Source organism: Musca autumnalis, unplaced genomic scaffold, assembly GCF_047663935.1.
Source record: "Musca autumnalis isolate F117 unplaced genomic scaffold, ASM4766393v1 scaffold_5, whole genome shotgun sequence".
NCBI classification, from domain to species: Eukaryota; Metazoa; Arthropoda; class Insecta; order Diptera; family Muscidae; genus Musca; species Musca autumnalis.
In genome coordinates, this window is record NW_027412088.1 from 211,344,062 (window position 1) to 211,370,683 (window position 26,622).

General features: G+C 33.2%; 1 protein-coding gene across 10 annotated transcripts in view; it reads right to left on the reverse strand.

Annotated features, from left to right (window-relative positions):
* The window catches only part of aPKC (protein kinase C iota type), a 46,339-nt gene that overhangs the window by 584 nt on the left and 19,133 nt on the right, over positions 1-26,622 (reverse strand). For 7 of the 10 annotated variants that reach the window (XM_073992445.1, XM_073992442.1, XM_073992443.1 and 4 more), the window contains 5 exons: positions 19,782-19,832; positions 19,623-19,708; positions 18,560-19,558; positions 17,679-17,873; positions 16,906-17,498 (listed from right to left, as the gene is read on the reverse strand). In XM_073992445.1, the coding sequence (XP_073848546.1) occupies positions 17,373-17,498; positions 17,679-17,873; positions 18,560-19,558; positions 19,623-19,708; positions 19,782-19,832 (1,457 nt within the window). In that variant the 3' untranslated portion in view covers positions 16,906-17,372. Of the gene's footprint in view, positions 1-16,507; positions 16,635-16,751; positions 16,868-16,904; positions 17,499-17,678; positions 17,874-18,559; positions 19,559-19,622; positions 19,709-19,781; positions 19,833-26,622 lie in introns of those variants that run through there. The other 3 variants (XM_073992436.1, XM_073992435.1, XM_073992437.1) reach the window with 2 other exon arrangements.

Consider the following 26,622-nt stretch of genomic DNA (forward strand, 5'->3'; position numbering starts at 1 on the left):
CTTTGAATAGGTGAATGTAGGTTGAAGTCATGGACTGTAAAATACAAGGCCTGTGGTATATGGTAAGATTTTATAATATTATTCAAAATTAACAGTCAACATACTTTTACGACAATTTTCTGGTAAATAAAAACTTTTGTTTAGCTAAAAATGTTTTTTAAAGTGGGGTAGTTAAAATTGATTTACTTTAGGGAAGGGCGGAGAATACTAGTTTCGTCCAACGCCACTTGGACTCATCAGTTCTCTTAGTTCTTTGCATTGAAGCAAAGAACTCTACCCCAATTTTATGACGACTCGAGCTCAAGAATAAATGTGACCGACAAATTCGTTTAAATGCGAATTCAACAGAAACATTCAAAAACTCTCGTAGCCGCATATGCAAACCAAATTAACTACTCCCACTATTATGCGTCTCTACAATGCAGAGAATCATCACAACTATGTTAATAGTTTGTCGAAAATAACAACAAACAAATCGTCCACCGTGCTGTGTGTCTATTTTAGATTCACTTTGGCAGTTTTGTTGTTTTTAAAATTTGAAAACAACAAATCTGTGATTAAGCTGGGTCTTACTTTAAAAATAAAAAGTAAACACACATCGCAACAAAACTGCCAAAGTGAATCTAAAAATGTTTGATATACAATACTTGAAGTATTATTTAGAGATTAGGAAAGTAATTATTCAGCTACACTTTGATATTTACGAAGTAGACTTCAATGACTGTCAATTTTGTTGGTCAGTGTGTACTATGCTTTCGTGGATATTCACAACATTCATTTAAAATCATTTCTTTTTGCAGAATCCAAAATAAAGAGAGGTCGCTGGGGTAAGAAGTGTAAGGCGTCAAGAATTAAACTTCGCTTTGGTGAAGCTCGATAGTAAGTACTACTAGTATTGGGTCTTCGATAACTAGTAGCACGACAGGGTCGGTGAAAAAGTCGTCGACGAAATACGGAAATTTTGGTCATCTAGATCGTCGTCGACGACAACTTCGGTTATCCTGTCGCTCAAGTTGTCTTACACCAATACTGGTACATTTGTGTGAAAATTTCGTCGATGATTTTACACTGCTGTCTGCAAAGTGTCTTCCAGGAGTTACCATTGTCTTACAGCCTGTTTCTGTATGTCAAAAGAAGAATGTGTGCGAAAGAAAGACGTCCAAACTCTTGTGTGTTTGTCAAATTTGTTTTTTGGTTTGAAGCAAAAGCAAAGGTAAAAATAAAGTTCGGGCGTGTTTCATTCGCACACATTCTTCTTTCGACATACAGAAACTTGCTGTTAAACAATTCGTCCATTCGTAATTCGAATTATTCTGTTTGTAATTCGAATTATTCCATTTGTAATTCGAATTATTCCATTTAAAATTCGAATTATTTTATTTGATATTACGATGTCATCGAAGAGTCGATTTTCTACTGGGATGTTTTGTATATATGTTTGTGTATGTTGATTGAATGAAAGACGATAACAATCAATTCATTTATTGAATAAAACTTAGTTGTTTTATGAGTTGAAATAAAGTATTAATCATGATGAACAAAGGAATATGACGAAATATGTACAGATGAGGTGTATATCAATTGGTGGTTACAAAGTGACTGTTGACCGTGTACTGATAATAGTTGTGTCTTTTTACTTTTTCAGTAATAATTATTCAGTAACTTCTTTTCAGAGAGTAAGAGAGATTTTACTCTTTGATACGAAAATAGAGAAAAAAGTAGAAAGAAAGCATTTAAACTTTAGCAAGATAACAGTTGATAACTAAAACAAAAACATTGGTGCCAATGCATGAAAGAAAAACTAACTCCAAAGCAATGAAAAAGTTCTTCAATTCTAAGCAAAATAAATAAAAAATAATTAATATATTAATAAAATAGCCGAATCTTAATATTTATAGTATTTTTCCACAAAAATAAGGTAAACATTGAGCAGCTGACCATTAGCAGATGATTAAAAAACAGCTGATCGAACTTGCTAAATGTTGGTGGGAAAATTCTTTTAGCAACTTTTAGCAATTTCTCAGCCAGCAACTGTCAAAATTGTTCTCTCACTTCGCTCTCTTTTACTGAAATTTTGTGTAAAAAGACAGCATTTAGTAACATTTCGTAATAATTATTACAAATTATCACGCAAAAAGACACACCTAATGTGCAGAAGAAATGTAATAACTTAAAAACTACTGATGCATGCAACACTGTCATGATGCTGCCAGATTGTTGCATTTTATGTGGTAATACTAGGGTTACCCTAATAGTTTTGTATTTTGAAAATAATAAAAGCCAAACAAAGCATGAAAAGGAAAATTAATTGTTTCTACGAATGGAAAAATGTTTAATATGTTTTAATCGCGGTTTTATGTATTAAACGGGATTTCGGTCATAACGTATTTGGATAATACGGACGCTCAGAGAGTGTTGTGTAGGTGAATATTTGTGTACGTCGGGTCGTGAGTTAGGTATAGCCGTAAAACACAAAAAACCGCGGCAGAAATTTATTTAAATGTTTTCATTAGTAGAAACAAATAGTTTTCTTTACAATAAAATTTATTATTTCATGTTTTGTTTGGCTTTTCAAAATACAAAACGTTCTCTCAAATAAATAACTTAATGACCAATGCAGGGAAATAAAAAGATTGCATAACGACTTCAATCTTAAAAAAAAAATTAAGGAAGCTGCTGGGATATACTGCAGAGGGACACCAAAAGTATTGTTCAATGAAAATAATAAAGCCGTCTTGGATACTACTGACAAAAAATTTCATGGAGCAAGTTCATAAAAACCATTTTACTGACGAAAAACGGAATCAATCTATGGACGAGATTCCCTCAAAATAGTTGATGTTAATAGATGGTGGTAACATGAACCTTCTGAGGAAACTTTTTAACTACGTTTACGAAACTAGTAAATATCCCAAATTAAAAAAAAAGAAAAATGAACATTGAATTTACTTTGTTTCTTTACATTTTCTATTTCTAAATATCTTCCATATGATTCGTCCACGACTCCTGGTAGCAATTAGCTTTGAATTAACATCCACTTTAGGTTGGTAATACGCGGATGATGTTTAGGCGCGCCCTTCCACGATTCGGTTGATCTTCCTGGAGAATCGAGAATTATTCTTGCGCGATAGAAAATGTTTGCAGGGATAATACAACTAAACCCTTCCCAGCCAGTATTTGGAAGATTGATTTTTCAAAAATCACATTGCGGAGTCTTTTTAGAGTCCTTTTTGACCAAAACTAATTTAGTCGCTTGTATGATCAGAAAGGGATTTAAAAGTGACTCCCTGTAATGATTAAAAAGAGTTCCATTTAAAATACAACAAGAAATGTGGAGCAATGTAGCGTTTAAAATGTGACTATGTTTTCTTTATTTATTGTCACATTTTAATCATCTGAAGATTGAAAAATGTTAATTCAAAAAAGGGTCATGCAGGTGTTTGGAAATTGATTAGAATTATGTATCTTCTGATCATATTTTGAACAGCTAGGTGATTAAACACTGATTGTTTTGTTTTTTTTTTTTCCAAACATAACGGTTTCGTTGTATATAATACTACAAAACTTTGATATATAGCATTTCCAGATTAAATGAAACCTTTTCCAAATTAAATGAAACCTTTTCCAAATTAAATGAAACCTTTTCCAAATTAAACGAAACCTTTTCTAAATGAAATGAAACCTTTTCCAACGGAAATAAAACCTTTTCCAATTTAAATGAAACCTTTTCCAATTGAAATGAAACCTTTTCCATTTGAAATGAATCTTTTTCCAAATTAAATGAAACCTTTATTTTTTATTGTAATGAACATTAAACTGATATTGCTTTTTATTGTTTTAAAATAAAATAATAACATCAATTGATGTTATTATAACAAATATAGTTATATAAGAATGTATTTGTGAATTAGCGTTACAGATACCATTGTTTTTTTATTTTTTTATTTTTTTGTTTTTTGAGTTATTATTTCGTAGTTTTTACTTCCATATTAACAATAAAAAACTATGTTTTCCAAACCTTAAAAATGAAATACGAAAATTTAAAATTACTTTAAAAACAGCCTCAGTCGAAATAGAACGAGCCTAAACCGTCGAAATTAAGAAAAAACAGGCTCGGTATTTTCCAAAATGGATACTTCAACAAAAGGAACATTTAATATTTATAAAAGATAGTGGATTTAATCTTCAGACTGTGCTGCCTTCATTATAAGATCGATATGTAACTCTAATGGCAGTAAATAAAATCGGGGGTTTTGTGTACCATAATATAATTTCAAGTTTAAGTGTGAATGCAGACAAATTCAAACAATTTATAGAAGTTATTTTGAGGAAGATTACACCAGACTTAGAAAACTCGTTTCTGATAATAGATAATCAGCAAATACGTAAGAGGAATGACATAAGAACTTTATTAGAATAAAACAGATATCAACTTAAATTCCTGCAGCCATATTCCCAAAGTTCAACCGATTTAGAATGCATTTTCAAAAATAAAATGCTGCGCTACAACTGAACTTCGAGATCCTTCATCTGACCATAACATAACTGAGGCGATAGAGCGCAGCATTCAACAGAAAAATCAGCAAGATTGTTCGAAAAGGTGATTGTATTGGAAGTTTCCCAAGCAGAAAACTGAAGGGACTGACTACGTAAGAAAGGTATTATGTTAACATAGTGAATTGATATATTTCTCATTTCCAGATCTATATTTAACAAAACAATCAAGTATTTCAGCTTTTGTTTTTCGTTTATTGATAAAAATAAAATTAAAATTATGAAATAAGAGCTCAAAAAGAGTCGAAAAAAACAATGATACCTGTAGTGAGATTCTGTAACACATTGTTGTCCTTACCGACAAAAGTCGTTAAAATTAAAATGCCCATAATTTCGGTAATTAACGAATTTTTGCGGTAAGTTAACGATGAATAAAAAGTAGTCGCTAACCTTTACCGACAGGAACAGTGATGCCAACTTTTATTGAAAATTTTCAATAATAATTTTGCGATTTAATTTTACCGATTTTTGTCGGTAAAGGTAAAAATGAGTTAAAAATCACTCTACTGTAAGGTTTATTCACAAATACATAAATACAGTCGAAATCGCTTATAACGTCGTCGTTTATAACGTCATATCGCTTATAACGTCGAAATCCAAAAGTCCCGAATTTCTGCCCTTTATATTCCACACAAATAAATATCGCTTATAACGTCGTCGCTTATAACGTCACATCGGCTGTAACGTCGGTTTTTTATGAAGTATTTGAATTTTGCTATCGGTTATAACGTCGAACCATTCGAAAAAGAAAAATTTCTCTCAATATTTTGTTGTATGTATATTTTTTCAAACTCTAACAACAAAATACCAAACATATGCGTAAAATGTTCGAAAATGGGTTTGGACAACTAAATTACGACTCACAAGGAGGTGCTCTCAAGTCAATAAAGCTTGAGTTTTTGCCACCCAATGTCACATTTGTTTTCAACCCATGGACCAATGTGTATTAAAATCACATTGCCGGAATCGGAAAATATCCACTATCCTGGCAAGAATAGAAAAGGATCAAAGTACGAAATTAAACGTGTTGGATGCCATGTTATTGTTAGAAGAAGAGTGGAAAAATGTAATGTCGTCTGCATTGCTAATTCGTTCTTTAAACGATTCTGAAGACATTTATCTTCATTCTCATTTCTCCCAGCACGTAGAAGATATTGATGAATAAGTTGCCATTGATGACAATGTTTTCAATGACGACATAATAATAAAAGATAAAGACAATTCTAATGAAGAAATTGAGGATACTACTGAACCAGAATTTCAATTACAGTCAGTGTCAGAGGCGTGTCTAGCTGTAGAAACACTTCAAAAATGTATTTACTCAGAAGATGTTATACGTAAAGAATGTGTTTTAAAAGACCCTTACAAAACTGAGATCTGAGTTAGATTTAAAGCTTATGTTGGAATTCAGAAGCACAAACTAAAATAACAGACTATTTTAAAGATAACCAGATAACCATGTCCCATATTTAAGTAATATTTCTGCTGAAAAATGTATTTAATATAGTAATTTTTTATTATTTTGTTTTTAAGTCATATGTATGTATGTATATAGATGAAAAAGTAATAAAACAACGTATTTATACCCAAAAGTCACTATAGATAATAAAACTTCACATCTTTTATAAGAATCGTTTATAACGACTATCGCTTATAGCGTCCGATTTTGGTCGGTCCCTTGACCGACGTTATAAGCGATTTCGACTGTATATAACTATGCTTGTTTTAATTACATCAATGGATGTTAACATTTTTATTTAAAACAATAAAAATCAATTTTAGTTTCAAGTTCCTTATAACAAAAAATAAAGGTTTCATTTAATTTGGAAAAAGTTTCATTTCAAATGGAAAAGGTTTCATTTCAATTGGAAAATGTTTCATATCCGTTGGAAAAGGTTTCATTTAATTTGGAAAGGGTTTCATTTCATTTGGAAAAGGTTTCGTTTAATTTGGAAAAGGTTTCATTTAATTTGGAAAAGGTTTCATTTAATTTGGAAAAGGTTTCATTTAATCTGGAAATGCTATATATATCACGTATAATATTATGAATATTGACAAAGACAACACATGTCCAGGTTTTGCCAAGTGATATGAAGAAACAGTATACAAAAGGGATAATTAAAAGTCACAACAAAGCAGAAAAGAAAACAAAACAAAGAATAAAAAAATTCTTTTAATTTTTTCGTCTGAGAAAAAGACTTATAAATGACCCACTAAAGACTCATAAGCGATTATAAACATGACTCGAAAAAGAGTCACAAATTAACCGACAAATCGCCAATAAATGATTAAAATATGTACGACTCCAAAAAGACTTTATATACCATCAGAAAATGGGCAAAAATTACTCGAAACTAATGCAGAGCAAGACTCATTTGTGATTTGTTTAGAAGAGTCGCCTGAGGTTACGTTTTCCTCCCGACAAAGGAGTCAGGAGCTCATGATGAGAAAATGATCTCATATTCCAGCTTTTTAATCGTGCAGTCGGATCAAAAAGACTCGAATTTGATTAAAAATTTCAAAAAGTGCTGGCTGGGTTCATTTTCAAAAATAATTTTTGGTCATGTAAAAACATTGTTAAATGTCGAATATATTCGACAAATGAACTGAGATGGTTAATGTGAGTTTTTCAAAGCTGATAAAAATCAAAATAGTTTTGATTTCAAAATGAACCCCAAACTGTCTGGGTGAATTGTGTATTTTTAAATTGTCTATATACAACTTTCAAAAAAATACATATATGTTTGTTTGTGAAGGAACCAAAAAATCATATAATTCCTTCGTTTTTAGAGGAAAAATTCAAGATTTCGAGTATTGACTGAAGGCCTTGCTACACAATTGTCATGCACACACATACAAAAAGGGGTCCATCGGCCCGATAGCATGACTGATAATGAGTGGAGGCCTTCTTCTTCTTTTATTTGCCCATCCGTTGTTCGGATATAAGCGATCATACATTAAATAGTTTTACAATAAAAGAATTACATTTCAATTTCAATTTACATTTACATTTTTTTATTTATATAGTCGGCAGTTCTCTATTTATGGCCGCCCTGAACAAGTTCCTTTCATCGTCGTAGCCAGTCCAGTCTTGAATATTCTTTAACCAGGAGAGTTGTCTTCTTCCTCTGCTGGGCCTTCCTTCAATTTTCCCTTTAAGAATCTTTTGGATGAGTTGGTATTTGTCATTTCTCATTATGTGTCCAAAATAAGATATTTTTCGATTTTTTATTGTTTTAATCAATAGTCGATCCATGTTCATTCTTCTTAAGACTTCATTGTTCGTTATTCGAGCGGTCCAGGGTATTTTTAAAATTCTTCTATATATCCACAATTCAAATGCCTCTAGCTTTTTTTCATCTTTGGCTTTAATTGTCCATGTCTCTGCTGCATATAGTAGTACGGACCATACGTAACATTTCACAAATCTGATTTTGGTTTGAATTCCGATATCATGGCTTTTTAGTAGCTTATTGTATTTATAAAACGCTCCTCTGGCCATCTCTATTCAACATCGAATTTCATGTGATACGTCCCATTTGTCATTTATCAAAACCCCCAAATATTTGAACGTAGTTACTTTATCAATTTCTGTATTGTGAATTGTCAGCGATGTGTTATTATAGATGTTCTTTCTGCTGATAATCATGTATTTTGTTTTTGTGATGTTAATTTTAAGCCCATATAGTTCGCTTAAGGTACAGTTACATTAGGCAAATATTTGCTCCAGCGACCGGCAGTGTGCGCTTACTGAGAGCAAGTGAGCATAAATTCAATGTATTATAACACTCATTTGATCTCAGTAAGTGCACAATGCCGGTCGCTGGAGCAAATATTTGCCTAATGTGACCTTACCTTTACGGTTGTAAGTTTGTTTAATGCTTTTTGAAGGCCATTTATGCTGCTTGCTAGGATTGTCGTCTGCATATCGTATGTTATTTATTAGAACCCCATTTGTTCGTATTCCCATTTTCTCATTTTGCAAGGCCTCTGTAAATATTTTTTGGGAGTAAATATTAAATAAAAGTGGCGATAATATACATCCATGTCTGACGCCCTTCGATATGCTGATTTCGTTGGTGAGTTCGCCGTTAACATCAATACATGCAGTCTGGTTCCAATACAAATTTTTTATACATTGAATTTCTTTTCCATCTATACCGATTGATACAAGTATATCAATAAGTTTATGTATCAAAACTGTATCAAAAGCTTTAGCATAATCTATGAAACAGATAAAAACATCTTTTTGCACATCACGACAGTTTTGGATCAGCGAGTGTATGCTGAGTAGAGCTTCTCTGGTACCTATTCCTTCTTTGAAACCAAATTATGACTGGCCCATACGGAGTTCGCATTTTGCATAAATTCTTCTATGAATAATTCTTAGGAAAATTTTCAAGACGTGGTTCATTATACTTATAAGTCTGTATTCATCGCATTTCTTTGCATTTTTCTTCTTCGGGATGGTTATGAAGATTGATTTTAGCCAGTCTTGTGGGTATTGGCCGGAGTCATATATATAATTAAAAAGAGTAACTAATATATCAACGTTTTCTCCATCTATTAATTTAAGAATTTCGGAGGGTATTTCATCAGGACCAACAGCTTTTCTGTCCTTAAGGGAAGCAATTGCGTATTCGACTACACATTTGTTTATTTGTGTTCCTGTCAGGGGGGGTTGATTAAAATCATAGGTTTACCTCTCGTCATCTGTAAAAATTCTAGTGACGTAATCTTTCCAAATTCATTTTCTCTCTGATGTTTCAAATGCGGCAATATTATTTTTGTCTAATAATATTCCCGATGATGAATGTCTGTATATTTCTGCAGCTTCTTTTAACTTTTTGTGTAAGTTAAAATCATTATGTATGTTTTGCAGCATTTCAATTTCTTGACACTTATTTTGTAGCATTGCATTTTTTGCTGTTCTGGTAGCATTTCTAATTTCTTTGTTAATTTCCCAGTTTCTTTCAAAGTTGGTGTTTCGATATTTACTTCTTTCTTGACGAAGCTCTCTTATTTCGTCAGTAATCCATTCTTCTTGTTTTTGTTGGGTTTGATTTCCTAAGTTGTTCTTTGTAATTGTGTTAATTTTGTGTTTTATATTGTTCCAAATATTTTCGAGGTCTTCTCTGTCGATGTTCTCCAGTGTGGAATTTACCCGCTCTTTTATGTCTCTTTTTATTGAAGGATCTGTAAGTTTATCTACGTTAATCTTTGGCCTTCGATTTTTTCTCGTTTTTCGGACGGCAGAAATTTTAATTTTTAAATTGGCCAACAAGAGGTTGTGGTCAGACGGAACGTCTGCTCCTGGGAACGTCGTGCATTTTGTTACACTTGTGCAATATCGGCTGTTTATTATTATATAGTCGATTTGATTCCGTATAATGTTGTCCTTATTGTCTCTTGGAGATTTCCAAGTGTATAACCTTCTTGGGTGTATATGAAAAAGGGTATTTGTGACTGTCATTTTATGTGCTTGACAGAATTCTACTAGTCTGTCTCCTCTATCGTTTCTTGTTCCCAGTCCATATCTTCCTGTAATGCCCCTTATTTCATAATTTCCGACTTTTGCATTGAAATCACCTTGTATTATGGTTATTTCGTGCGGCTTTGTCATTTTTAAGAGCTGTTCTAGTTCATGGCAGAATTGCTCAATTTCCTCCGAACTTGAATCACTTGTTGGGGCATAAACTTGTATAATATTTATATTAAGTGGGCTAGCATCAATTTTAACAAGCATTGTTCTGTCTGACATCGGAACATATCCGGCAACACATGCAGCTATACCGTCTTTCATAATAACTGCAACGCCTTTTCGGTGATGTCCATCTTTATTCCCTGAGTGGTATACTACATGAGTATTTTCTGACTTGAAATCTCCACAGTCTTTCCACCATGTTTCACTTATTCCAAGTATATCTATATTGAGTCTTTTCATCTCACTTATGGTGTTATTAAGTTTCCGATTTCAAAAAGACTCCTTACATTCCATGTTCCGATTTTTAGGTTATGTTTGGTTTTACCTCGGGGATTCTTAGCACCCTCGTTTGGCCGGAGACTGAGGGCGGTGCGTTATGTATTGTAGGCTTCATAATGTATGATTTTCAAGGAAGAGTACTTCAGTGGTTTCCCGTTGCCTTCTGAAGGGTTTATAGTTTTCCTTCTGTGTTCAGCCGCTCGATTCGGGTCAGACGCTGTTTACAGCCGCCCAATGTGGATACAGTCGCTGTTGTGTAAGTTTTTCGCTGTGCAGAAGCCGTAGTTGTGGACTCCACAGGGCCTTCTGTATTTCAAATGCAGCCATTCCAGCTGTCTCAGCCTCTGCCTGCCATTTGTACTAAGGGACCAGCAGCCGACCCTTAGGCTAGATTTTGGTCACCCGATGTCCGCCATAGAAATTTATGATGAACGTTCCCCAGGGTGGAGGCCTTAATAGAAGAATAACTTCGACATGGTTTTCCTAAAATATAAATATTCTTCGCGAAGCTTAAATAAAGATGTTGTACACACACATATGTATATTCTTGATAGAACCGAAATATTTGTTATTAATTTTTAATTAAGAATATGTTTTGACAGCAAATTAATACATCAGTTGGTATTACTGTATCACTTTCTTTCTTGCACCATGATATGAACTAACACACATACCCCAAAATATGCCCGTCCGCCCAATGCAGCCCCCCATACCAGTTGCTGATATTATTCGAATGTTCGCCACAAATATTCCGAAACGATATCATTTTCGAACATTTGGCAAACTGTTTTTCTTGTGTTTTCCCTTTGTTCGCAAAAAGTTCGAAAACGATATAATTTTCGAAGATTTGGTGAATGTTTTTTCTTCACAAGAAAAAATGTTCGAGAAACATTTTTTATTTCGGATTTTTTTTTTTTTTTTCAAGAATAATTTTCTGTAGTTTGCAAAAAATTCCCATTTGCTTTTTTCAAATAATTTCGATATAAATGCTACGTATAATATAGACAATAAGTGTTGACAAACACAATACAAGACAACAATGTTTATCAACAGTTACACTTCGAATCGCAAGCACATAATGAAGAAATAAGCACTAAAAAGCCACATTACATCGAGAAACTCCACCAAGTTGTTTTTCGCCATTATCGTAAAAATTATCGTTAATCATTCGCAAATAATATTATTAACGACATTCGATATCGAAGGATTTCCTGCCATAAACTGAGCGACGAGTGAATCGTTTTCAATTCATTCTCGTGTGTCATTCTCGAACAAAATATCTTCAAAACTATCGAGAAACATTCGAAAGCGATATCGTTTTCGATAGCAATGGTATGGTGGGAGGGTTCACCTCAAAAGTAGAACACATGTATTCTTATGAATACTACCGAAATACGTCCATCGTACAAAATCGAAATATTTTTAACTTTAACATAACATTTGACATTTTTCGAATGTTCGCCACAAGTTTCGAAGACGATAACATTTTCGAACATTTGGCAAATGTTCTTTCTTCACAGGAAAAATTGTTTCGAAAACCATTTTTTTACTTTGGAAACTTTTTTTTTAAAAAATTACTTTATGTAATTTGTATAAAATTCCCTTATACTGCAAGGGATAATGAAATAATCATACGAATAATTAACAAGATATCTTAGAAATCATCAACAGAAGATATCGTAGTAAAAATTTGCACACATAGAGATATACATACATTTCGTGCCAAAATTTTAGTTTTTTTTTGCATACTTGTCTGTCAAAAGTAAACATAGGTGGGATAAGATGTATTCTTTATGAAAGCTTATTGCACGCTCCTTGTTATCGAAACATTTGTTCAAAAAATTCATTTTTTTTCAAAATGATGGGAAAAACCGAGTACATTATGAAAGTAGAGCTAAAAATATGAGGCACGTGTATCGGCGTTTTTAAAGTTTACGTCGGAAAGTAACCAAAATAGGCGGGGCAAATTCCGCCCATTTCTAATTTCTTCGAAATATTCGAATTAAGATATCTTGGAATCCTTGCATTTCAGGTATATAGTGTCTTTGGCAACTTTACTCATGAGGGTGTGGGGAATATTTCTTATAAAAATTTTAACCCTCATAGTTAATTACGTAAATGCCACCAAGGTAGGAGTGAGTCCCATCATTGTAGTTTTTTGGACCACACCAAATTGTACATGTGAGAGCCTATATGACACCTATATTTTCACTGGACCATAGCCGTAGACCTCTAATGTATTTTCACATACAATATAAGGAACCAATGGCTTATCCTAAATACGTAAATTAAGTTAAAAGTATTAAAAATATGCAATTTTGGAAGGTCCGATCTGGGTTTTCTATATTTTTCAAATATACATATATTCACCACAAATGTTTTTAAAGCTATTTAAATTGAACACACAACATCTTCTGTATGAATTTATAACGAAAAACCATCAATAAGATATTTATATTTTTTAATCACAACGACAATCTGGTTAAAAATTGTAAAATACGGCCCTAAACCCTACACCAAAAACAAGGGCTGCTAAGAATGTTATACGTTATGGTTACAGATTTCTTTTATTCAGAGACTCACAATGAAATTTCTATTAGAACATTTCTTTCTTTAACAATATTCCCAAAAAGTAAAGGATTTCGCTAGATTTTGATCCAGTATGGAATTATGTAAAATTAACAGTCCAAAATTAAAACATATAATTTCATCCTAATATATATAAATTTGTAATCTAATTTTTTAAGGATATAGTATACATAGATATATGGTTTATTTTGAAACTCATAGTGAAATTTTATGTAGAATTTTTCATCCTTTGACACTTTTCACCTATAACCAAGTTTTATATTACTTCCATGTATCAACTCGAAAAAAGAAGGAAACATTTTTCATCAAAAAAATTGGGAAATATTTTCATGTTTTTTCAGCAAAATTGATACTGATATTTTCATGCTATAAAATGTAAATAGACATTTCATTTCTTTGGTGACCCATAGTGAAATTTGATGAAGAATATTTTTGTCTCTGACATCATCTCTCTAAAATTATGTTTTGTGGGGCAATTTTGAATAAACTCAGATGAAGTCCGACTTTAACTCGAAAATGTGTTTTTTATTTTTAGAGATTCCTGGCGATTAGACAAGAGTTACAGATTTGGTGTATTCTGAGACCTATAGTAAAATTTTATGGCGAACAATTTTGTAGAATATTTGATTTGATACGATCACATTTTTAAGGAGTTTTTGAAAGATTTTCAAAAAAGGACAAAAAATACCCCTTTGATGAACCGCATGAGGGTTAAAATTTTTATCAAAAATATTTCCCACACCCTCCTGAGTAAAGTTGCCAAAGACACTATATACCTGAAATGCAAGGATTCCAAGATATCTTAATTCGAATATTTCGAAGAAATTAAAAATGGGCGGAATTTGCCCCGCCTATTTTGGTTACTTTCCGACGTAAACTTTAAAAACGCCGATACACGTGTCTCATATTATTAGCTCTACTTTCATAATCTACTCGATTTTCCTTGTCATTTTTTTTGTTGTCGCACAGTGTAACTTAATAATCATTTGTATAGCTTGAAAATAGGTTCAATTAAGGATGACATTACAAAAATAAATACATATATTTCAATACTCAAAATGTCCCTAAACTATGTCCCAATTTACATTGGGCGAGTTTACTTGCGGCAATTGTCATTTTGTAGGAGAGAGAGGTGAGGCATATGGTAACCCTTTGCCTCTCAGCACCCTCTCTCACCCACAAACTGACAATTGCCGCAAGTAAACTCGCCTAATGTAAATTGGGACTTAGATTAAATGTGAAATTGGTGTCTCAGTTGCAAATGTTTTCAGCAGGACTTCAAATTTTATATGTTCGACGTATTTCGGTAGTATTCATAAGAAGACATGCGTTCTACTTACATACAGTTGCGTTCAAAATAATAGGAGCGCCCATACAAAAAAAGAAATATGTCAAAAAATAAGGTTAAACTTACCCATTTTGGTTTATTTTGAATTTATTTAACATTGCTGACATCCCAACAGTTAATTCATCAGCAGAAATGTAGTAATCTGTTTTAAATTATTTACTGTTTACACCAACATTATAAATCGCCTTCAAATTTGTTGTTCAAAAAAATAGGAGTACGGAAGAAAAAGGACAATAAAAATAGTTTTAGTTGAGTTCAAGATCAAAATTGTCTATATTTTAGTTGACAGTAGTAAATCCAATAGATTTTATGAGATTTGATGGCTGTTTGAAAACAAAAGTTCTTTTGGAGGTAGCCTAAAAACAGGTGATTGCCCTTGCACCGATTTTTTCCATAAATTGAGCACTTATTAGGTAACTCAATCGGTTTTGTAGACAGAACTTTAGTGATTAGAGTTTTTTTAAGCTCTGGCTGTTATCTCGAACAATATATAATGATCGGTATCCCGGAAATTCGTGTATTTTTTCCTTGAGCCATGTTAAAGCCGGTTTCCATTAACTCTTTACGTAAGGATCGGTTAAAAAAGCGTATCTATAAGGCATTAATTTCTCGATTAAGTGATGTTTTGAGGTCCTTAGCATCATAACTGCACGCAGAATTGATTATATGGTTCATTTTTGAATAATTGGATGATTGGCACATATGAGACATTTTTCAAAACGCTTTGTTGAGAAGGAAACTTTAAAGGCAAACTTTTGAAGTTGACCTAAGATTATTTTTATTAGGTTTTGCATCGTATAATAAACAGTTTTCTAATGAAACTAACCTAAATGAAGTATTTTTGAGTGAAAAACGTAAGTTTATATTGAAAAATATATTACGGCGTATACCAACCATAGTGCAATCCCAGCCTGCCTATCACTAAATGGTTCAAAGTACATTTCAACCGTTCACGTTTTAAACATTTTTTGAATGGAAGCGAAATTGATTGCATATACAAGGTTAGCACCCAAAGGACTTCCAAATATTATTTGGTTGGGGAATAAATTCCTTATAGATACGCTTTTTTTGGCCAATCCTTACCTTAAGGGCTAATGTAAACTGTCTTAAAATTGGATCAAGGATCAAAATACACAAATTTATGGGATACCAATCATTATATATTGTTAGAGATAACATCCATAGCATCAAACAAATCTAATCGTTAAAGCTTTTGTCTATAAAATCCATTGAGTTGCCCAATAAGTGCTCAATTTATGGAAAAAATTTGTGCAAGGACAATCACCTGTTTTTTGGCTAACTCCAAAGGATTTTTGTTTTCAAACAACAATCAAATCTCATAAAATCTATTGGATTTACTACTGTTAACTAAAATATTGACAATTTTGATCCTAAATTCAACTTAAAACTATTTTTATCGTCCTTTTTCTTCCACACTCCTATTTTTTTGAACAAAAACTTTAAACACGATTTATAAAGTTGGTGTAAACAGTAAATAATTTAAAGCAGATTGTCAGATTTCTGCTGATGAATTAACTGTTGGGATGTCAACAATGTTAAACAAATTTAAAATAAACCAAAATGGGTAAGTTTAACCTTATTTTTTGACATATTTCTTTTTTTGTATGGGCGCTTCTATTATTTTGAACGCAACTGTATGTGGCAAAAAACGCTTTGTTTCGGTTTTCCTCTTAAAGAAGAAGTAGAAGTGACAATCAGCTGCCTTATTTTGTCTTCGTCTTATCCTAAACTTGTAATGAAAGGATCTTCGACAGTTCTGAATACTTGGATTTAACTAAATTGACGCGTGCATACAACAATTGTAACCTTTTCACCAAAATACGGGAGTAGATTATTACATTTTAAACAAACAACCAATTGTACTTTTATATTTGATCTTCAAAGAATTTGTAGTATTATTATTTTTAATATACAAAAATATAAATGAAATTCGCAATCAAGACAGTTTACATTTTTCTAATTGGAATTTTCAAATAATGAAGATGTCCAAATAAATCTTGAGCAATACTTACACGCATGTTATAGGGGTGCAAATCACAAAACTCGTGATGTCAAACTTCATCTTCCAAAGACATGAGTAACGGATTGACGTACTCGAAACCTTCGAACTCCGATTGATCAATGTTATCAATGACACGGCTAAATTAAATCAGAAAATATAAAATCGTATTATTGAAAGAACATAATTTATAATTCCGTTTTTTTTTTCATGGCTGGTTGTTATGTGGCAAGCTAGAGTAGACAAGAAGAACTTACTCATCATCTGGTGTCAACTGTACTGCTTCGCCTGTAAATTCTGGGGGGAAATTGGCCAAATCACGATCTGAGTCTAAACGGGGCTTAAATGGCGGTGTAACTTGCTTGTATGCCAGCTATGTAATGAATGTGTGTTGGAGTTTTGATTAGTCGAAAACATGAAAGAGAAGCGAGAAACAATAATTGTTATGGATGAATAAAGTCAAAATAATAAACAAAAAAGATAGAAATCAAACATTGTGAATATTTGATGAATAACTAAATTTCGACAAATTTAATCAACTGATGCATTAAAGATGTGGATCTCACTGTACGGTCATGATAACCTCATTGTGTAATAAATGACATATGAACCATGACTACCTACTCACGACACCCTGAAATACAACTAGTTCCCTAAGCTATAATAAAAATTTATAATATTTATTCATTTTTGGACCCCATATCATCAAACAAGAGAACACTTTGGTAGGATTTTCAGACTTAGTTTTTGTTCCAAGAGCAATTCAAGGGAGCAGTACATATGTTCGGATAGATGAGAAACAACATTTTAATTTGTCCAGGGAACAGATACAATTAAAAAAACACTGCCACTTGGAAATGTTATTCCTAATTTTGGACTTACGGATCATCTGGCGTAAATTCAGGAGGTTCTCTAGTAAATTGAACGTCAAAATTTGTTGTTAGATAAGGATCTCCGGGATCGAATGTGGGTATAAAAGGTGGTGCTACTTCCTTTCGTGCAACCTTACGAAGTTAAAAACCGTGGCGGTTGAGTCGTATTGTTAAATTTGTTCAACAAGTACAGAATTGGCAATAAGAGTAAAATAGTTAATTAAAGTAGTTATCATCAAACATTGCACTGAACATTCTATGGGTAGTTTTATATACATAGATCACACGCGTAATCACAACATGTGGACTTACCATTTCCCAATCGATTACTTTGAAGAAGGGATGGTTCTTAATATCCATAAAGGCGGTTTCCCTATGACAACCTAGTCGATCAGCTGGATTTTTGTTGAGAAACCCTTTAAGAACCGACGCCGCTTTGACACTTAATGATCGTGGTATACGGATAGTTTTCTCCAAAATGACTTGGAAGAGATAATCTTCCGTATTCTGCGAATAAATAAAAAATTAAAATAGGAATTAAAAAACTAAATAAGTGAAACAACATATTTGAATAATTGCAATAATACAAGGTCCTGTAATGGAATTCTGTAACTCATTTGTTTTGGGTACCGACAAAAATCGGTAGGATTAAAACGAAAAATTGTGAATAAAAATTATCAATAAAATCGGTAGAATTAAAACGCAAAATTGTGAATAAAAATTATTAATAAATTTGACAACACTACTGTTGCTATCGGTAGGACTCGGCGAGAACTTTATTTTGGTTGCTAACTTAGTCCCGGTCCACACTAGCGTGAATTTCATTAAAAAATTTCATGAAATTGGTGTTCTTAAATCGAATTCCCCACTACAGCAATTTTATGATTTTACTCTACTATGGACGTCGATCTAGAGACGCATAATTTCATATCAAAATTTCAGTGAAATTACTGTAGTGTGGCCCGGGTCTTACCGACAAATTTCGCTAATTACCGAAAATTTAAGCGATTTGCCGAGTTAGAGAATCCCACTACTGTAGTTGATTTCTGAAACTATTCCGTAAAATTAGAACGCAAATTTATAAACGAAATGGTTTAATAAAAGTTTACAGCACTATTAACATCGGTAGGATAAGCATTTAAATTTTACCGATTTTTGTCGAACAATTTATTATTTTAAAAAGAAACCATTACCTGATCAGGGTTTTCTGACGCTCCTGCTATGTCGAAGGGACTGCGTCCGGCCAACATTTCGTACAGCAAAACTCCAAGAGCCCACCAGTCCACTGAAAAGCCATAATCTTCTCCCCTCAATATTTCTGGAGCAATGTAGTTGGGGGTGCCACAGAATGTAGATGTTGTATCTCCTGGGCGAATCCCTTCTTTACACATACCATAATCAGTTAATTTTATGTGGCCCTCATGATCTAATAGGACGTTATCCAGTTTCAAATCGCGATAAATAATTCCCTTCTCATGCAAAAAGTTTAGAGCCAAACTGATTTCAGCTGCATAAAAGCGTGCATGTTCTTCGGGCAAACGTCTCTGTCGTTGCATATGGTACATAAGATCCCCTCCCCGAACGAATTCAATGACAAAGAATAAACGCGAAGGAGTTTGGAAGCACGAATGTAGGCCCACTAGGAATGGATGATTTGAGGCCGTTTCGAAGACATGTTTCTCCGTCTGGACCCAATCAATATCCTCGTCGTCAGTCACCAAAGCCTTCTTAATTACTTTCATGGCGTAGATTCGCCGGGTCTTCTTCAATTCAACCATTAATACCTTAGCATAACTTCCTCGTCCAATAACGCGTATCAACTCGAAGTCGTCCAAAGAGAATTGCCGCTGTGATCCCATGTCCACAGGATCTTTTCCAGATGACATGTGGCCTCCTCCACCAACACCACCGCTGGAAGACGATGGCAAATGCTCTGGGTCCGAAATACGCGATTCTTCCACTCCGGCATGCATTGGTGGATAGTCTGGAATGGGTGGTGCCATTTTTGGCAACTGTTCTGCGAAGTCTTCTTCCGATCCTTTTGGAACCAATGGCTCAACATGCTCATTAGAACACGGTTTTTTAACCAATTTGTGGCATTTTTTGTGCACCAACAACTTGCACTGTATGCACTTGAAACCCTGCCGCCCAAGACCCCAGATTCTATCCTGACAATAGGCGCAGAACGCCCGCTGTTCGAAAAAAAATATAAATGTATCGGGACATTCAAACGAAAACATAAGAAATAAAATTTACCCTGTTAAAGCGTTTGGCTTGGAATATGTGGCCATTGACACGATATAATTTACGCCATCTACGAGCACCGCGGCGATAGATGCTACCTGAAAAATAGAATAATATCAATTCTTATTGACTGAATCTTATTTATATATATTTTCTTGTTCTACAACTTACGATCTTCTCCATCGCACAGCAAACCAGGAGCCGCAGGAACATTTGGAAATACTAAAGAGAATTAAACTTATTATTTTCTATCACACTATTCGAGTCCAGTGAAATCTCCCAGGTAGACATTGGCGGCGGTCTCTTCTCTCAAGTAATGGGGATTACTAGTGAGAGGACTATACCCTATGTTTCAGTCAATAATGGGAGACTCCACTATATAGGTATGTGGATGAGGGAGCATTAAAGCAAACAAAAATAATAAATAAATTTCTGCCACCACATTCAGAAAAGACATGAAAGTACATATAAAGATGGGATAACTCAATTGTCGACAAATTCCAACTGACGGGGTTATGATTCATAACAATGCAGTATTGGAGCAGCTAGTCAGCACATGTTACTTAGCTTCATATTTTGGCCTAATAATTTTTTCTATTTCTCTGAATAATAACGAAACTATTTATGTCACGCCCTAGAATGAATGTCAAGAATGCTGTAAATTCACTTATGTAGACAATTTCCATACAACATCTGAGAATAACATTGCCTTAATGTATGTGAGTGTTTAAAATATTATTCAATTTGCATACACAATCAAATTAAAATATGTTCGTTGATACGCAAGTGATCAGAAAATCAAGGTCAACACAGACAGAAAATCGCATTCACACATAACAGCTCATGCAAGTGTCATTCGGAAATCTCATTACTCAAACATCATACTAAAAAAGGAACATTTTCGAAATTTAAACTCAGCTTACTCACTCCATTCTAAACGAATAGAATCACTAAGACGATTCAAATACAAATTCGTTCAAACTACCACCAAACTTCTGTGTTTTGAAAAACATTTTAAATGTTTTAATTTTCTTCTTCCTACAACAACAGGAGTTTGGTAGTAATTCGAACAAATTTAAATTCGAATCGTCTTATGTCATGTTCGTACCAGCATTTGAATCACGTTGTTCGCTCTCATAATTATGTACACGAATTAACCCGTTCATACGACATGGTACACAATTCATAGCAACATGATTCATATTTTCATACTTTTTATTTACTGATTTTAAAGAAAGTTCCGCGCAAAAGACGAGTAAAATTAATTGATATGAACTGAAAAACTATTTGTCCTTTTTTCAGATATCTATTTAATATTTAATTATATTATTTTCATTCATCTTTTCTATTTTTTATCACAATTTTGGTGTTTTCAGCACATTTTTTTATTTTTCTATTTTCAAAATTAACGAGAGAGAGACCTGCCAAAATAACTTTTTGGTATACAGACTTTCTGGCAGGCATTCGATTTTTGTTTCTAAATTTTTACGCGAATTTGAAACGATAGACAAGAAATGCAACTGCAATAAAAGAAAAGAGAAAATTTGCTATGAATTGAATGTATACTAGTCGTTAAACCGTTTACTTTTCATTCATGTTTTGCTGTTTTTCTACAAATGTTTGGATTTTTAATAAATTTTAAATTTTATTTTTTTCCTGTCATAATTAATTTATATCGATAAATTCTCTCATTTGTTAGAGATGGGACATATTTTATCGTCGTTCTGAGAGTAGTTTAAATTGAACAATGTACACAAATCGTTGTTCGTTCTCAAAATTTTGTATGGGAAATGAAGTAATTATATCGTAATTTGGGGTCGAACAACGAATAGAGAGCGAATTACCGTCAGTCAGAGAAACAGGTCATTAGACTACAAATTTTCGGAATTAATAGTTTTATAATAAAACTATCTAGGGTGCCACCGTGGTGCAATGGTATCCACACCCGACTTGCACCCTGAAGGTCGTGGAATCAATTCCCAGGCCAATTAACTTCAAATTTTCAACGGTAGCAAAATACCCCTCAGTAATGTTGGCGGCATTTCCTGAGTATTTCAGCCATGTAAAACATAAAGTCTTAAGACACGCCGATCGGACTCGGCGATAAACAATAGGTCCTATATCATTGAGCTAATATGAATCGGGGGTGCACTAATTGATATGAGAGAAGTCTCCCTTCCTTGTCCCGTCTGGGATGTTTGTGGAAGAATTATAATAATATAATTGTTCCACAAACATCCCATAAGGGACGAGGGAGACTTCTCTCATATCAATGAGCACCCCGATTCATATTAGCTCAATGATATGGGACCTACAGTTTATTGCCGAGTCCGAACGGCGTGTCTAAGACACCACTTTTGTAGAGAAGTTTTACATGGCTGAAATACTCAGGAAATGTCGCCAACATTACTGAGGGGTATTTTGCCACCGTTGAAAAGTGATTTGATGTTGCCTGGCCGGGGAATCGAACCCAAGACCTTATGTGTGCAAGGCGGGTGTGCATACCATTGCACCACCGGTAGAAGAATTATTATAATAAAAAACTAAAAATTCTGGTGATGATCTTCACAAACAGATGTGTATGGATGAACGTCATTCTTCTTATTTTGCTAAGATTTTCTTCTTACTTTCCAATAAGATAGCATTAACTTAACAACTTAAAATCTTGTCAAGTGTCAAGAAATTTACAAACTGACTTAATTTTATTTCGTATGTAGTGTGTCCACGACGATCCATAGACACACTTATTTTCATTTCTGTTGTCTCTGAATATTAGTATTAAATCTTCTAGCATCCAAACAAGTTCATTCCAGTTCACATACTGTCGTAAACGTTTCAATATATAAAATATCATTAGATAAAATTCACCTATACATGCGTACAAGAACAATAAAACATAGATGGGCTTTCTTGCACGCCGCCGTATGTGTTCTCTTTCAAAGTTTCATTTTCAACAAATTTTTGTATTTTTTTTTTTTTTGCACTAATGAGACGACTTTCTTTTGTAAAAATGTTTAATTGGACAAACACATAAATAAATCCTTATGTTAAAATTCCGTTTCTGCTTTCATGCAAATATTCCCAACTATCGTGCATGCAAATAAGTACATGCTTTCTCTACTAACGTCCGGCACCGCCACTGATAAAAAATGATGATGTTTGAGCTCCATAAATAGTGGCAGCGTCGCAAATACCACTCCAAATAATCATACCGCCGATGTATTTTACTTTCTTCAAAACAAAAATTCAACTACCGCAGAACACCGTTATGCAAGAGGCGAACTAAACATTTCATGCAGTCTGGCTGATATAATTGAATTTCATTTGAGATTAAAACAATTATTTAGACTGGCATTTTTCTGTTCATACAGCGTTCGCTCACAGTCAAAACACACTATTTTATTTGCTAGGCAAACCGCCGGTTTGGACTGTTAGTGCCCCTCAATGCCACTAATTCTCTCACAAGAAACCGTTCCGCGCCGTAATAAATTTATGACAAGAGTCGATCATTTAAAAAGAGATCCATTAATGAATGACATATCAATTGTGAACAAATACACATAAGAGTTATAATATCCCTGTAGGAAGCCTGGGGTCAAGTGTCGACATGTCACTACTTTGTCTACTATTATGGTGACTTTGTCAACATGTTGTCAACAATCTTTACTTTTAGGGGTCGATTACACTGTGCAACAAAATGGAGGTGAAAGTCTGGGGCACGGAAAATTCCTCTTGGGGAAGAAAGGCCTTGGTGAGTACATTAAGAACCCCGAGGGACAGATCCGCCGTAAGTCGAACTTCCGCGTTATGGCGTGATGAAGTTTTTCTAGAAACCCTGTAAGCCGTCAGGAATTAGCATTATATCGTTGTTCACTGTTGCTTTAGCTTATTTTTGAGATGGCATGTCTTCAGTCGAATCGAATGAGGATTATTTTCGTAGAGCACTTCGACCTTCTAACTGGCTTCCTTCAATGTCCTGTTCGTCCATTATTTTAAGAGCCGCTATAAAAGTATCACAAGATGACGTTTTTCAGCTTCGAAATGTTCTGCAAAAATGTCGCTCAGAAAATTGTAGGTACGGCTCTCATTGACAACTAATCGATTTTGTCGCGTTTTTATAGTAATTTTTGACATTTACCCCTGTTTGCTCAGAAAAAACTGTTGGCCTGTTTCTCTAAGACGATTGGAATAAAAATTCGTTCGAACTACTACCAAACTTCTGTTTTTGAAAAATATTTGAATTGTTTTTATTTTCAATCCAAAATATAATTTCTTTAACATCACGAATTTGGTAGGACCGAATGCGGTCCGAACTCTGATGTTTCTTCCGATTTTGGTTTGCTGGGTATATATATATATATATATATATATATATATATATAAGATACTTTATAAGAAGGTGGAAGGACGCACAGTCTGTCCTTAAGTTGCCACTGGACATTCATGTGAATGAAAGGCACACATGCAATATTAAATAGAAGTTATCATCTGGAACGAATGTACCATGGCACATAAAAATTCCCTAGAATTTTTGATCGATTCTTGAAGCATTTAAGATGCAATTCACGTCTTGATTTCGGACAAACACTTCCAGTTTTACTATTCCCGCAGATAAAATAAATGCATGGTTCAAGTCATCAGTTCTTTGGCGGTATTTATAGTCACTTGCAGATCCCGACTAATTAGCGATGCAAGAAAAATGTAATTGACTTAAGAAAAGGTAACATAAAACTGTTTCAAGGGCCAGCAACACGGACCGGGTCGGCTAATATAATATAAAAAGCTAAATGCAGTATAACTTTTAAAATAAATTGAAGAATTTTCGGTTGACGACATGTCACCACTTTCAAAGACATAAATACAACAAGATAAGATATTTTTTGCTATCATTCTTCAGTGAATGGCTTTTGAATTTAACATAATGTAATGTTACGATATGGTAACATAACATTTTTTCTTTTATACGTTTTGTACGTATTTAACGGAATTTAACGAACCAATTGACATGGAATTATTTTTGAATAGATCCTTGAATTCATAAATTTCGTTTCTGATATCATTACATGAAAATTTCCTCCTTGGTTGCGATTTTGAATTGAATGCAACGTGCATTGTTTCTGTTAAGGGTAATGTTTCTATACATTGTTTCACAAACATTTTTTTGTTGCATGCATTATGTCTAGTCTTTATGTATTTATGTCTTTGCCACTTTGCCTACTATTATGGTGACTTTGTCAACATGTTGTCAACAATCTTTACTTTTACTTTCTTTAATAAAAATATACAATTTAAACAAAAGATAAAATTAATTATCTTATAGCACGTTTATATGTATGTGTATTGTTTTGAAAAATCCCAGATAGCATTTAGAAGACTGTTTTTTCAAAAATCACATTGAGGAGTCTTTTTAGAGTCCTTTTGGTGATCAAAAATGGATTAAGTCGCTTGTGTGATCAGAAAGGGACTCGAAAGTGACTCCCTGTAATGATTAAAAAGAGTTCAATTTAAAATACAACAACAAATGTGTAGCAATCACAAATAAATCATTGAGGTGTTTAAAATGTGACCATTTTTTGTTATTTATTGTCACATTTTGATCATCTGGAAGATTGAAAAATGCTTAATCAAAAATGGGTCATACAGGTGTTTGAAAAGTGATTATAATTATGTATACTCTGATCATATTTTGAACAGTTAGGTGATTAAAAACTGATTGTTTTGTTTTATTTTTATTTGGTTGTAAATAAAAAAATAAAATTCTCATATACACTTTCTACAAAATTTTGATATAAATGTAACGTATAATATTAAAGGTACAGACAAACACAACACAACAGGTTTTGCCAAGTGAAATGAAGAAGCAGTATACTAACCACCAAGCAACATAAAGGATAATTAAAAGACATAACAAAGCAGAAAAGACTATAAAACAAAGGAAACAAACAAAGAAGAATAAAAAGAAAATTTTTTTAATTTATTTCGTCTAACAAAAAGACTCATAAATGACTCCCTAAAGACTCATAAATGATTATAAACATGACTCTAAAAAGACTCGAAAAAGGGTCCGAAATTAATCAACAAAACACCAATAAATGATTGAAATACGACTCGAAAAAGACTCATTTGTGATCTGTTTAGAAGAGTCGCCTGAGGTTATGTTTTCCTACCGACAAAGGAGTCATTTATGATCAGAAAATGAGCTCATATTCTAGCTTTTTAATCGTGCAGTCGGATCATAAAAGACTCGAATTTGATTAAAATTTTCAAAAAATGCTGACTGGGATATGACAAAATATTTTAAACATATTACAATTCAGTCGGAATGAACATTTTTAATACATCATTTATTGAAATGAAATTCATCAACATTATGATGAAACAAACTTTTGAACATATACAGAAGCGGATTCTGTAATGAAAACTTGGCCTCCCATTCATTTTTCGCGTTTTTAGTTAATGATCCAACAAATCAAATAACCAGTACAACTTGTTGCATATTCATTTATAGTATATTTGTAATTTTTTCGAACCTGACTTACCTTCTAGATTATTGTACCATGGTCAGTAGTAGTAAGTCAGTATAGATTCACTATTGAAATTACCTACAGGGTTGCGATCAAGTTGTGCATTCGTGTGCATGCTAAATCAGACATTTGTTTGTGTGTAGCTCTGCCAGAACTGATCAAATTATATAATAGAATGCGCTTAGCAATATAAGTAAACCGCTGCTGCCGGCATAAATAAAAACAGTTTTTTTCAGTTTCTGAAGCACTGAAACACTTCAAATCAAGTTTGACTTTGCACAGAAATTTAGCACTGAGTAACTCTTTGCAAAATATGATCCAAGTAGTTATTTTATTTTTGTGTAAAAAAGTATAAAACTCGAATATGCAGTTCATTTGTTTTTTTTTTTTTTTTTTTGAATGTTGAACGGTAATATCTATGGACCAGAATAAGAGAAAATCAGATAAAAATCGAACTTATTTGAAAACTTTGCCTATTAGGCCTATCG